This window comes from Heptranchias perlo, chromosome 4, assembly GCF_035084215.1.
Source record: "Heptranchias perlo isolate sHepPer1 chromosome 4, sHepPer1.hap1, whole genome shotgun sequence".
Taxonomy (NCBI): Eukaryota; Metazoa; Chordata; class Chondrichthyes; order Hexanchiformes; family Hexanchidae; genus Heptranchias; species Heptranchias perlo.
Window position 1 is genome coordinate 84,757,630 of NC_090328.1, and position 13,698 is coordinate 84,771,327.

General features: G+C 41.3%; 1 protein-coding gene across 1 annotated transcript; it reads right to left on the reverse strand.

Moving 5' to 3' along the window:
* Window positions 1-3,699: 3,699 nt before the first annotated feature.
* Window positions 3,700-12,749, reverse strand: LOC137320545 (uncharacterized). Its single transcript, XM_067982229.1, has 2 exons — window positions 12,681-12,749; window positions 3,700-4,590 (listed from the first exon to the last, which is right to left on the reverse strand). Exons 1-2 carry the CDS (start codon window positions 12,734-12,736, stop codon window positions 3,981-3,983), a joined length of 666 nt encoding a protein of 221 aa, XP_067838330.1. The 5' UTR covers window positions 12,737-12,749; the 3' UTR covers window positions 3,700-3,980.
* Between the last annotated feature and the right edge of the window lie 949 nt (window positions 12,750-13,698).

Consider the following 13,698-nt stretch of genomic DNA (forward strand, 5'->3'; position numbering starts at 1 on the left):
GCAGATAGGACTGTTTAATGCCAGTATTTGCCACAAATCAACTGAATAACATTTTACTATTGCAATATGACTGGTACAATTAGTTGCCCCAGTGTGCTTAATCATTTGCATTTTGACCATTTTTATTCCCATATTCTAAAATTTTGGACTGCTTTTCCACAGTGAGATCATTTATGAAATTGCTGACAGCAGCTGGGTGCTTATATACTCATTTATTCTTATCTAAGCATAGGCCTCGATATTAACCCCCCACAATGGGCGGGAGAGGGTCGGGGGTGGGGGTTAAAAATGAAAAAATGAGGAATGCAACTCCAACCCTCTGCATATGTGCCTGTTGCTGTTGTTAGGGTAGCGGGTTTCAAGGTGTCAGAATGTCCCGCCAGGGGAGGGGCGGGACACTGCATTAACATATTTAAATCAGACTCCCACTGTGAAATTAGGAGCCCAATTTAAATTTTACAGTTGCCGCGTGCATTTCACAGGGCTGAGAAAACCCAACAGTGAAAGAGAGGTGGGAATTGCCAGCTCCACAGCGTAAGTGTGTTTTACAGCACTCCCTGTGGGTCAGGAGGAGCAGGAGTGCTCCCCCTGGTGTATTTCACCATCAAAGGTAAATTTATGAGTAATAACAAAAGATGGGTCCTCAGCATAAGATATTTTTAAGTCGAGGATTACAAGAAGTGGGGACCATACTTTGACTTGAGTCCTATGAAATTTCTTAGTCTCAGTCATGTCACATGAGGTAATGGCTAAGAGGAAGGCATCAAAGGCTCGTGAAATGGAAGATTTTTGGAACGATACAGGAGACCGCACAGAAATACTGATAAATTACCAAAAATAACTGCTGATGGTTTACCGAATCTTTGAAGCTAAAACAGCAACAATGGGGTCACTTTTAACCCCCCTTGTCCAGCGGGAACGGTGGGTGGAAGTGGTTAAGATCATCCTAGTCCACTTACCGGCCCGATACCACACAATTCCCACAAGGTGGCATTTTATACTCGCTGACTTTTAAGACGGCCTAGGCTCCCACAGCAAGCAGGCAGGGAACTAATTTAAATCTAAAAGTCGTGTCCCAATGATGTCATCGGCGCCACATTTTAACGAAGAATTCGGGTGGTGGGGGGGCCCATGCGGTGCTAAACCCACCAGAGATACCTGGCGGAATGCAGGAGGGTGACTCGAAAATGCTGCAGTAAGTGATACATTTTTTTCTTCTTTAAGGAGAATCTTAAAGGAGGAGGGAGAGGTGGAGAGATAAAAAGGTTTAGGGATGGATTTATTTTAAATTACTTTGTTGCTTAATTGGCTTTGTTTTAAAGCAATCTAACATCCCCTCAATCTTTTCACCAGAAAGGCAAATGTCTCAGTGGCTCCGGGGGGATCAAGACAATACAGGCTAAACTTGACACCTGTGTGCTTACCCACAACATCAGATGAGCAGTGCCATAATGAGGTTCATCCTGCACCAGATATATCATAGCCCACACTCTTGGAATTTTGAAGACATGCTTCAGGTGCCTGGATCAGTCTGGTGGTATTCTGCAATATAGTCTAAGAGTATCAAATACATTGATGGTGTGCTGCATTCTACTCGACTTTGGCAGTAGGGGAAATCAGACAGATAAGCAGCAGTAGCATGAAAAGGAAGCAGAACACAACCAGCTCCAAGAGATATTTTTGACCAAATGATACGGGAGACTTTTTCTTGGCTATCATATCTACCTGCTGCATGAATAGTCCTGTGCACATCTTCCTCCTTCCTATTACAAAGACGTTGTCATCTACAGACACTTCACTGTGTTCATCAATTTATACAACTCATATTCATGCCACATCATCAAAGCCATTTCCGAAATTCTCAAAAAAGATCTGCATCCACAGCAACTTTAGTACCATTTTAATCCCAAACCATTTTGTATGTGTGTTTATAGTTTCTTCCCTTTGTGCTTCCTTTCGCTGCAGGTGTGTGCATCCTTTTAAACCCAGCCTTGTACTTATCCGAGATGCTATTTGAGTGGCAGGAGCACATGAAGCGGCTGGCTGCTAATTTCCTCCAGGAGCCCCTTGGGATTGAGGTGGCTCTTGTCTCACTTCGGGGTTAGCACTGGTGGGCACGGATCGGCACAATCCCCAGATAACAGTTCCTGAATTTTCGGCCAGATTATTTTTCGACTCTAGTCTGTTGCAAAAGGCAACTGAGAGATGTATAGGTTGGAAAAATGTAATCTAAATGAGCTGTATTGATGGAGTGATGTTCACACATTCATTAACCACATAACAGAAAGTTTCCTGCGAAAAACTCAGTAGTTCTCTGCAGTGATTGGAGCTACGAGCTGGTAAATGTATTGCCCAGTGAAAAAATTAGCCAAACACAAAAGCTTGATTCCCAGTCTGTTAAATTAGTTGATCTCAACTGGAGTTGTAGTCATGACCCTGCAATTCGTCTCAGCACCCTGGGCTAGGGAGAGGAAATATCAGGGGGGACCTTTTCTCCTGACCATTGTGCAATGAATGGTGCATGTGTGACTGTTAGACGAGGGCAGTTTTGAGCTTGGTCTTAATTTTCCTCAGTCACTGTTTATGCTCACAAATGAAATTTGGCCTCTTGGGAGATATAAATGAAGAATGGTCGGTGCCCATAAAACTGAACCCCAGCATGAGCCAGTACCTTCAGAAAAGGAGAAAAATTGGAATAAAAAGACCACCATGCCCCAGTTTGTGTACCATAGAACGCTAAAATATATCTGAATATCAGACGGTTATCTTTAAACTCCGTAGAATATCCAATCATTCATGTGAATTATCCTGTGTTCTGGTGGACTACTGAACCTATTTTCAAAATCAATTTATTATACCTCTACACAACTGGAGGTCCCCTCCCGAGGCATGTTCTATCTCCCTCCACCTTGTCCTGCATGAATTCACAGCAGCACCATTTTCAAACAGAAATTATGGACAGCGTTTTAATATCTGGCACAATTGCTCCATGATTCATCTCACTTCCATTTTTAGTATCACTTAAGTGAGCACTGTATCAAATTGAAAGTGTTCCTGCTGTCAGTAATGTACAATAAGGACTCCGAACTTTCACATTAGTAATGTCCATCAGCTCATCTTAAATCACTGGTAGCTACTTTTGGCACGCTTTCTGAGAAAAGTTTGATGTGCTCCTATCAAATTCCCCCCTTCACAATCTTAACAGAGATGTATACCTCCATTAAAATAACAGAGAGGAATTTGTTATGAGTGTGTTAAGTGTTCATGTGATAAAATTGCCAGCAACCATTTTAACAACCATTTTCAAAATATGCAAAGGTGTCCAGTAATCAAATATAAATTATATACCTCAGAAAATACTAAAGCAGGGAGTTCAGGATCAACTAAATGATTGATGAAGGATTTGAATGGCACCTTTGTCTTCCAGTCAAACAGCCCTCAATTACATGCAATGTATGGTTCATGCACTGAACATAAATATTTAACAAAAACTTACATTTATTACAGCACCTTCATGTACAAAATCATCCCAAAATGCTTCATTTAAAGGGGAAGTGTATTTTTCTGAATCATCATATAATCCTAAATGTTACAAATAGAGTTATCTGTAAACTTATTGGGGTCTATTGTTGTAAAATTTACCCTTTTGTGTCAATTTAATAGGAAACAATTTTACAACACCAAGTTATAGTCCAGCAATTTTATTTTAAATTCACAAGCTTTCGGAGGCTTCCTCCTTCCTCAGGTAAATGTTCAGGAGCTCCTCGAAGCCTACGCATTTATACATATAGAACAATACATGGTGTTTACAGAATGCCCCTGCAACTGCCCGTTGCCAAGGCAATCACCGTGTTCAGACAGAGAGGTGTCACCTGCAGAACCCCCGAATACACATTCAACAAAAAAACAAACAGGGAAAAAAAACAGAGAGAGGCAGAAACATCCGGAAGGCAGAGAAAGCCAGCAAATGACCCATTATATTAAAAGCAGATAACATTTGTTCGCTGGTGGGGTAACGTGTAGCGTGACATGAACCCAAGATCCCGGTTGAGGCCGTCCTCATGGGTGCGGAACTTGGCTATCAATTTCTGCTCGACGATTTTGCGTTGTCGTGTGTCTCGAAGGCCGCCTTGGAGTACGCTTACCCGAAGGTCGGTGGATGAATGTCCATGACTGCTGAAGTGTTCCCCGACTGGGAGGGAACCCTCCTGTTTGGCGATTGTTGCGCGGTGTCCGTTCATCCGTTGTCGCAGCGTCTGCATGGTCTCGCCAATGTACCATGCTCTGGGGCATCCTTTCCTGCAACGTATGAGGTAGACAACGTTGGCCGAGTCACAGGAGTATGAACCATGCACCTGGTGGGTGGTGTCCTCTCGTGTGATGGTGGTATCTGTGTCGATGATCTGGCATGTCTTGCAGAGGTTACCGTGGCAGGGTTGTGTGGTGTCGTGGACGCTGTTCTCTTGAAAGCTAGGTAATTTGCTGCGAACGATGGTCTGTTTGAGGTTGGGTGGCTGTTTAAAGGCGAGTAGTGGAGGTGTGGGGATGGCCATAGCGAGGTGTTTGTCCTCATTGATGACATGTTGAAGGCTGCGGAGAACATGGCGGTATTTAATAGGATACACTTCCCTTGTAATTAGATTATAAAAACAATCATTGACACAGCTCCATTGAGGTGCATGCATTGTGAATATTTCAGTAGCTTTTTAGAAACCCTTGTAAATTGACCAAACTAACAATCACATAGCCTGATTAGGAAATTGTTATGGGACCATTTACAACAATTCAGAACAGCAAGTCCAGCAAAGCAAGCAATGAGTAGAAAGCAAACCTCCAAATGTAAAAAAAAATGTTTAATATAAAATTGAACTAAATCACAAATCATCTAGCAATTGTGAGTGCTTCTAATGTTCAGGACTTGGAAATTAATTTAAACCTACTTATTATGACTTTCCAGTTTGATGTTTTACTGCAGAAGAAGGTCCCACCAGCTATAAAAAACTAGAAAGACTATTTTAGCACATCCTTTACAATGCACTGTATAAATGTCTACTAGGAACAAAGCAAAACAAGAATGTAGAAATGTACGGGGCTGTATAAATTCTACCAGGAATATAGGAATGCAAAAGCTTAGGAATGTACAGGACTGGAAAATACCACTGCAGTCGATTTGGCCAGTCCCAAAGCTTGAAAAATACTATACACAACTCTAACTCTCATACTTTGCAATCTCTGCTAATCTATTAATTTCTATCCCATGTCTTCATAATATTTGCCTTAACTGTAGTTGCTGAGTTAGTTGATCTCAGCAGTGATAGGAGTGTTACAATTAGCCACAGGGCTGCTGGGTTAGGGATGGAAAATTGGCCAGGAATCCTGCTCCTGATCCTTATTCAGTGCCCCTGCTGAAAGTGTAAATATGTGAACATTAGTGTGAAAAAATAGGCAAATTCCGTCTTTATTTTTAAATAACTAAGTTTACAATGTAATGTAATGTTATATGCTTGCTGACTTATGTTGGCTCCTGGTCCAGCATTGCCTCGAATTTAAAATTCTCATCCTTGTGTTCAAATCCCTCCATAGCCTCGCCCCTCCCTATCTCTGTAACCTCCTCCAGCCCTACAGCCTTCCGAGAACTCTGCATTTCTCCAATTCTTGCCTCTTGTGTATCCCCGATTTCCTTCGCCCCACCATAGGTGACCATGCCTTCAACTGTCTAGGCCCTAAGCTCTGGAATTCGCTCCCTAAACCTTTCCGCCTCTCTACTTCTCTCTCAATACTCCAGTTGTGGCCGAACCAGTGTTTTATAAAGGTTCACCATGACTTCCTTACTTTTGTACTCTATGCCTCTATTTAAAAAGCCCAGGATCCCAAATGCTTTTTTAACCGCTTTCTCAACCTGCCCTGCCACCTTCAACGATTTGTGTGCATATACCCCCAGATCTCATTATTTCTGTACCCCTATTAGAATTGTGCCCTCTAGTTATATTGCCTCTCCTCATGCTTTCTACCAAAATGTATCACTTTGCATTTTTGTACGTTAAATTTCATCTGCCACGTGTCCACAATACCACCATCCTCTTCAAGTCTATCACTAACCTCCTCACTGTTCACTACCCTTCCAAGTTTTGTGTAATCTGCAATCATCTGGCACTTCCCCAGTTCTCAGTGGATTATTGAAGATATTTACTAAGGCCTCAGCCTTTTCTTTCAGTATTATAGGATATATTAAAACTGGCCCTAGCACCTCATCAACCTTGAGCCCATTTAATTTAGTCTGCATCATTTCCCTTGATGTGTGTAAGCAGCATATTTGAGTTTTAGTTTGATCTGCTATACAAGGGGCAGGTCCAACCCTTCCACAGTTAAAAAGCAGTGTTAGGGATATGAGTTTTGTAATATTATGTAGACAAAGGCTGCATTCCCATGCCTGTATTAATAACAAGTTCAAACACAGAGTTAAAGGCACTTGGCGGTTTATTAAAGGTGAAATGAACCAACACACTAACAGCCAACACTGAGATTACATAAAATGCAGCCGCAGAAGAACGCATGTTTATAGCCAGTTGAGCTCAAGCTTCCAGATCTCTTCCTTCCCTTTCATCTTCCCAAACTCACATTACAATGGTCTTGCTTTTAAGCTCAGCTAAAAGGCCATTACATCACCTCCTCAATGACCTTCACTCTTGGCTTTACCTTCGACATTATTACCCCAAATTTTGCTGTAGTAGGGCATCTGAAGGCATCTGCCATTAGTTAAACTTGCTCTTGTGCATTTAGGCTATTAAATTTTTTGCGTGGCAAGTTGCTGAAAATGCGAGCTGATAACATTGCAGCGAGGGAAACAGGACATCTGGGACCTGAGTGAACAGGGCAAGCAACTGTACATCTCCTTAGTCAATCAGATTGAAGGATTGTGAAATAAATAGCGGAAGGGCTGAGAAGGAAGTGTAAATTAGAGTGGGTGAATTCAATGTCAAATCAGGTACAGAAAGAGAAATAAAGTGAGGGAAAGAAAGATGGGACTAAGAGAGAGTAAGAAAAAGAGACAGAAAGGAAAAGTAAAAAAAATTAAAATTTGACATTTTTAAAATCTCCAACAACAATTAATATCTGAAGGAATGAGTGGCCACAATTGTAATAATGAATTTTTAGTGCCAGAGAGGTTGATTGGCAGTAATTAACACTTATCATGTCGTTAAAAGGGTAGTTATACTTTAAATGGCCAGTCTTAACTTTCTGTGGCGAGTTCAATTCGTATCTACCGCGCAAATACAGCAAGTTCATGCCATTCAATGCATTCAATGGTGAGGCAGACAGCGAGATATCGTTTTCGTGAAGTTAACGGTGGAACGGCGCAACTCAGACAACAATTTTTGGATATTCGCGATTAACTGCGCATCTGCTCCTCGCCTGAAGTTACTGTACCATTTCCGCATAAATAACAGCGAGCGCCATTAACCTCACTGTTATTTTGACAGCAAGTTCTGGCCCATTATCTATTTACTTATACAGAAAAGAATAAACATACAGATGTATCCATGAGACGGTTAGAACTATCCAAGGCTATTTTACATGACAAAAGTTACAGCCTAACAGATTTGTTGACATTCTACAGATATTGCCTGTCAGTTACATTTGCAGTTTTATTAATTCTAAGATTTTAACTACAGAACTAAATATAAAAGCAATATAAGTGATTCTTTCACATAAAATGGATTTCTTAACTATTTCTCAATCTTAATCGCTAATAACAGAATCAAGGGGGGCATTTGAACACCCCAGGATGGGCGGGAGAGAGGAAGGTTTAAAATTTCAAAAATCTGAAACTTGACCCCAACCTGCCTCCAATGCTCCTGTAGGGTAATCCTTCGTTCCTGTGATTCTTGGAACTGGACAAATAGTCAAGCAAAGAAAGTCACCCTCACTCACGGAAGTTTTATTAATCAAAAAGAATTATTTAATGATGTTATAATTCATACGAGCATTCATGAAGCAAAATCAAACCATACATATGACTTTCCTCTATAAAATCCCGTTATACACTTAATAATTCGCAACATTATTATGTAATGACTTAACAATTCATACACACATCAAGCAAATCATGTAATATATACAACCTTTAAACCAAGGATTTTGCTCATCGAGGTCTGATCAGCTCTCTAGTCCACGTGGTCTTCTTCTTCTTCCACAATGTTCGACTGCAGTATGCGCGATGGTGCCTTTTGACTGCCATATGTTGAAGAGACTGTACTTCTCTCAAAGTCCTCTTTTTATATTGTTTTTACCAATAGGTAGGATTTGAGAGTGTCATTCTTTTTGTCCATTCGCTCCCTGTCGCTATGCCTCAATCATTAAGATACCCCAATGATTGACAGTTTAGGTTTTGATGTAGTAAAGACCATGTGCTTGAACCATGGAATGTAAAAGACACCTTTACTATCTCTGATAATGGCCTTTCATGTAGAGATAGCCCCTTTAATTTCTATACACAGACATTCTTAATGATCCTGACGTCTCCAATTTTGATTGCTTCAATAGTTTCAAATCCATTCCTTATACCATTTGACCATATGCTGGATGTAACACTGTTTGATGTTTTACAAATTCCAGTTCTTTGAACAGATTACCAGATAGGAATGAGAGGCCCATACATTTTCACACCTATCACTGCTGTCCTGATCCGAAGCCATTGATGTATGCCCTTGTTGCCTTCTCTTACATTACACTCTGCTGTGATGAAAAGCTTGTGTTTCCAAAAGCCTGTGGGTTTTAAAAGTCTGACAGCCCTCCAAGCTCAATATTATCCATCTAGCTTATTTATTTAATGATCTAGATATCTATCCACACAGTACAATGTCTTCAATCTCGAAACACACTTGCCAATGCCATTAGCGTCATTGAGGGAAAAACAGAATTTGCAAGAACTCAGTTTACCTTTTCATTCAAATGTCTTTTGTTAAAGGGGTTTTGAACCCCACACGCCAGATTTTCAGTTTTAATGGAGGTGGGTTGGGGGCCGACGACTAACCTGCTCTCGAGTGGCATATTTAAATAGGTTAATTAGGCTGCATGTCTCAAATTTTTACAGACTTTTACATTTACTGGCTGTGGATCAGGTTTCCCAGGGCTCGGGAAACCTGACAGTTGAAGGGAGGTGAGAACGGCAGGATCTAGCAAGTAAGTGCCTTTCCAGAACTGCTTATGGGCTAGGAGGAGCAGGGCTGCTTCCCCCTGGTCCCCCAGGCAAACCTGCCGTGATCAGCCTCCCTCCCTGCGATCCGATGCTCCACCCAATCTGCTCCCCTAAGCCATGATCTCTTCAACCCACTACCCAAGGTCACCCCCTCAGACCCCCCCAATCTCTTCAACTCCACCTCCCCTCCACCCCGCAATCTCCCTCCCGACCCACAATCTCTCCCTCTGTGCCACCCTTCTCTCCACTCCCTGACTGCGGCCCACCAGCGCCGATTCTGGCTGGCTGCCAGTCAGGAAACGGAGAAAAAATATTCAAATGAGGTCCTGCCGTTAAATTCAGCAGGACCTCTGTGTTACACATATTTTCGGTGTTTCCAGCCTCTATGACACCCCCCCCTCATTTCCTCCCCGCCTCCTCATAAATATTGGGCCAAAGTATCTATTCAACTGTTCTTCCATATCCTTTTCATTGTGTATAATTTTGCGTCACACTGCAACTGTTTTATTTGTTGTCTTACATAAGCAAAAAATACTTTCCCATTATTTTGGATACATTCAACCATCCTCCTTTCCAGATTCATTTTGGCTTGCCTAATATTTCTTTTTGTTAACACTAACTGTTTTTATACTTTTTCCTGTCTGAAGGACTATTACTCATTTTGTAAGCCTTAAAATACCTTACAATGCGTAAAATGGAAGCTATTCTCTCCTAACTAAGTTAGGCATTTGCATTAAAGTCAAAGGAAATAAAAATGGGAAGTGATGTAAAACAAGCTGCCAATTCATTAGCACCAATTTTACACTATCACACAAAGTCAAAATCATTCCTACATTACAACAGTACTTAACTACCTCTAAAGTGCTTTGGGACGTCCTGAAGTCGTGAAAAGCATTATATAAATGCAAGTCTTTCTTTCCTTACCCTGTTCAGTCTGTAGGAAAACAGATGGCTGACAAAAGGATTCTTTTTGAATACTGGGACAACAGGTTCATGCACCTTGACAGACTATGTAGGGAAAATATTCCTCTCATTGCACTTGGGCGAAAAGGATCACCTCGGCATTGCGCATAAAAGAAACTCAGGTGAGGAGGATCACACGCCTGTAAAAGAGCTTCCCTAAGTTCTCAGTATGCTGATGGAAATTGTGGTCTAGCCATGAACACCAAAAAGATATTAGGAAAATGCATGAACTGTAATAGCTAGATGAGGACAGGATTAAAGCTCAGCTATTATGTGCCCATGGGCAAAGAGCCTGGTGATAGTCAGTGTCAAGTCTTATACATGAATAATGACGTGGAGATGCCGGTGATGGACTGGGGTTGACAATTGTAAACAATTTTACAACACCAAGTTATAGTCCAGCAATTTTATTTTAAATTCACAAGCTTAAACATTTACCTGAGGAAGGAGGAAGTCTCCGAAAGCTTGTGAATTTAAAATAAAATTGCTGGACTATAACTTGGTGTTGTAAAATTGTTTACAATGAATAATGACCACTGAGGTGATCTGGAACCCTAGAGCTGTACCGTAGCGAGGAATCACAGCCTTTAGGAAGGGAGAAAAAAGTAGTAAGATTATTAATCAACATTTTATTTCATGAAACATTTTGAAACCTCTCCTCTTAGTTTCTCTCTCTCCAATCCTCAGTTCCTTATTTGATTCAGAACACAGCATGTTCCAAGCCTATAGACATCACTACCTTCAATTTTCTCTTAATGACCTGGCTGAAACATGCAAAACTTTTGAGTTAAAATTGCACAATAGAGTATTAATAACTGTGTTAAGAAATTTGTGTGAAGTGTCTTTGCTATTTTAATGAAGGTATTAAGCCATTTATTTTAAACACGTCAACAATACCTCTGTTAAAATTGTCGACAGAGAAATTTCTTAAAAATGAATGTGTCACTTATATCATACGATTTTAACCCACCAACCTCTAGTGGAACCTGATGGACAAGAATTGGTGAACTTGGTGGGATTCAAGCCTGGGCTCTCAGTTTGTCCTGTGCTCTCGTATTATAGCTAATGGGCAGCTCACTTATTTTTATTTGACTTTCACGATGCGCATTTCAAGAGAACTCAAAAAATTCAAGATACCACCTAGACTTTTAACCATCAAAGGAGATGCGAGAGTCAGGAATAGTAACTAGCTGTGACAGAGGAGGTTGTAGAGAGACAGGTGCAACTAAGAATTCTACAGTAAATAAGCTGAAATACACTGGAGACAACTCAGGAGGAATCAGACTGACAGGCTCCCCAGGAGGAAGCAAAAGAGGTTGAAAAACTAGCAGAGACTGCTCAGCCGAGATCAAAAGGATAAAAATAAGCCAACGAGGGAAAACTGGAAACAGATGAGAAGGAGGAAATTTTGCATTCTGACACCAAGAGAAAAGAAGTTAGAAACAGAACAGGAAAAGAGAGTGAGAATCGGAGCTGGGGAATAAAAGTCACAAAGCAAGCTAAGAGAGAGATATAAGAGACAGAGCCAGGATAAATACAACATACGGGTGAACAGGAAGACGGCGAGATTTCATTCTTTTTTTTTCACGGCCATTTGCACCAAGAGACCAAAGAAACAGCAGACAAAAATAAAAAAGAATTCTCGTTTGTGAATTTGATGGGTGACAGCATGTGCCTACAGATACTGCTCAGTTTGCCTATCACAGAACAAATGTTTACATTGAATTGTGAGTATCTCCAGTAAAGAACAAAGGAGACAGAATAAAATGAGCAAACCAAAAAATCAAATACAAAAACAGAGAGGTTCCTTAACAATCTAACCACTCAGGCATGACAGTAAATGTGAGCAATGTTTGAAAAAAGTGACATGATTATGCAGCTTGAATTCATCTACAGTGTTAATCCCATGTAAAATGGTTTTAATCTGCTGGAGTACATGGAAACTGGAGTGCAGCCTTTAAAAAGACAATTCAGCCTGGAGACTTCAGCAGCTGACTGGGGGACAACCAGGTAAGGAAGGAGCAGTGTTTGGCTCACTCACTTAACTGTCAGGTAACTTCTCTGCCTGTGAGCTCAACAGCGCTTACCGTTGTTAGTGGTGAAATGGAGGAGCATGTTTCACACCTGCGCAGTGAAACGCAGGAATCCGGAACTTGCTCCTCCTGGTTCGATGGCGAAATGGCGATATGACAGCTTCGAATTAAAGGGATATCGTCGGCTGTAATCAGTGAAATCATTGAAAAAGTGCCATCTTGCTCATCTGCCCACTTGGAAAGTAACTAATATCGCCACAAAACAGGTACACTTAAAAATACCTGGTCTAAACGAAATCTTAATAGTGCAGTAAGTCTTAATGACCGCCAAATAACTAAAAATGAACTTTAAAAAATGTGGAGTCTCATTACTCCTTATTTTAATAGTTTTTGGTCATTAAAAAGTTTTTTTTTAAATTAAAAAATTAAAACTTTTGTTTTATTTTTCCCTTCTGTCGCTTTCATTTAATTTGATTATTTCTTACCCTCTCTTTTTTGCGCTGTCTGTAACTGTTTTTACAATGATTTTAGTGTTGTACATTTCACTTCCTGGTTTAACATTCCGAGCCGACAGAAACAGTTTTGCTGCAGGTCAAAAATGCTGCAATCTGATTGGTGGAGGGGAGAGATCGATCCTCTAGCTTCTCCCAGGGTCCTAGCGTCGCTTGAACTAATGCTGGGCTCTTCTCCTATTAGAGGAGGTGTCAGAAGTAAAGACCGCAGTAAGTAAGTTCGTTAATTTAAAACTATGGAGCGGCAGTAACTGTTACTTCACCACTCTGAGCAAATTCTGCCCCTTTAACTCGGGGTCAATGGGATAGTGTTAGGGAAGATATGGCGCTGAATGATTCACAGAGCACAAGGGAGGTGGAAGACTGGGAGGTGGTTAAGAATGTGGCACCTTCACAGTGGAGGCTGAGGAGAAGGCTGCCTATGGCCTTGGAGTCATGGGACCCTCATGGGTACTCGCCTGAAAAGAAGGATGCTTGATGAAATTCATACCTATGTGCAGACTCTGAAGTCAGTCTGTGAGTCTGTGTAGCAACTGACAGATGCGACTCTGAAGTCTTCAGCTCTCCTTTGCAGCATCATCAGGGAAGCTTTTCGTTTTGTTGCAGGCACCAATGGAGCTAATGGCAGCTTCACTGGAATTTGCAACAGATCCTCACCTAAGAAGCAACCAGGAACCAGTTGATGCCTCCACCTCCTTGGAAGCACAGATTGCAGCTCTGGTGGAAATAGGGGAGAGAATGGACAGCACCCTGCATACTGACTTCCAGACCACGGTGGCCATGATGATCTCAAGGCTCTCAGGATCTGGTAGCTGCCATTAGACCAGTCATCCTACTGATCAATATGGACCCAGATCCAGGGCCCAGTGGAATGCGTTGTCTTGTGGCCACTTCGGACTTCATTGTATTAAAGTAGGCTGTGTACTGTTATTATAGAATCATAGAATCTTACGGCAATGAAGGAGGCCTTTCGGCCCATTATGCCTGTGCC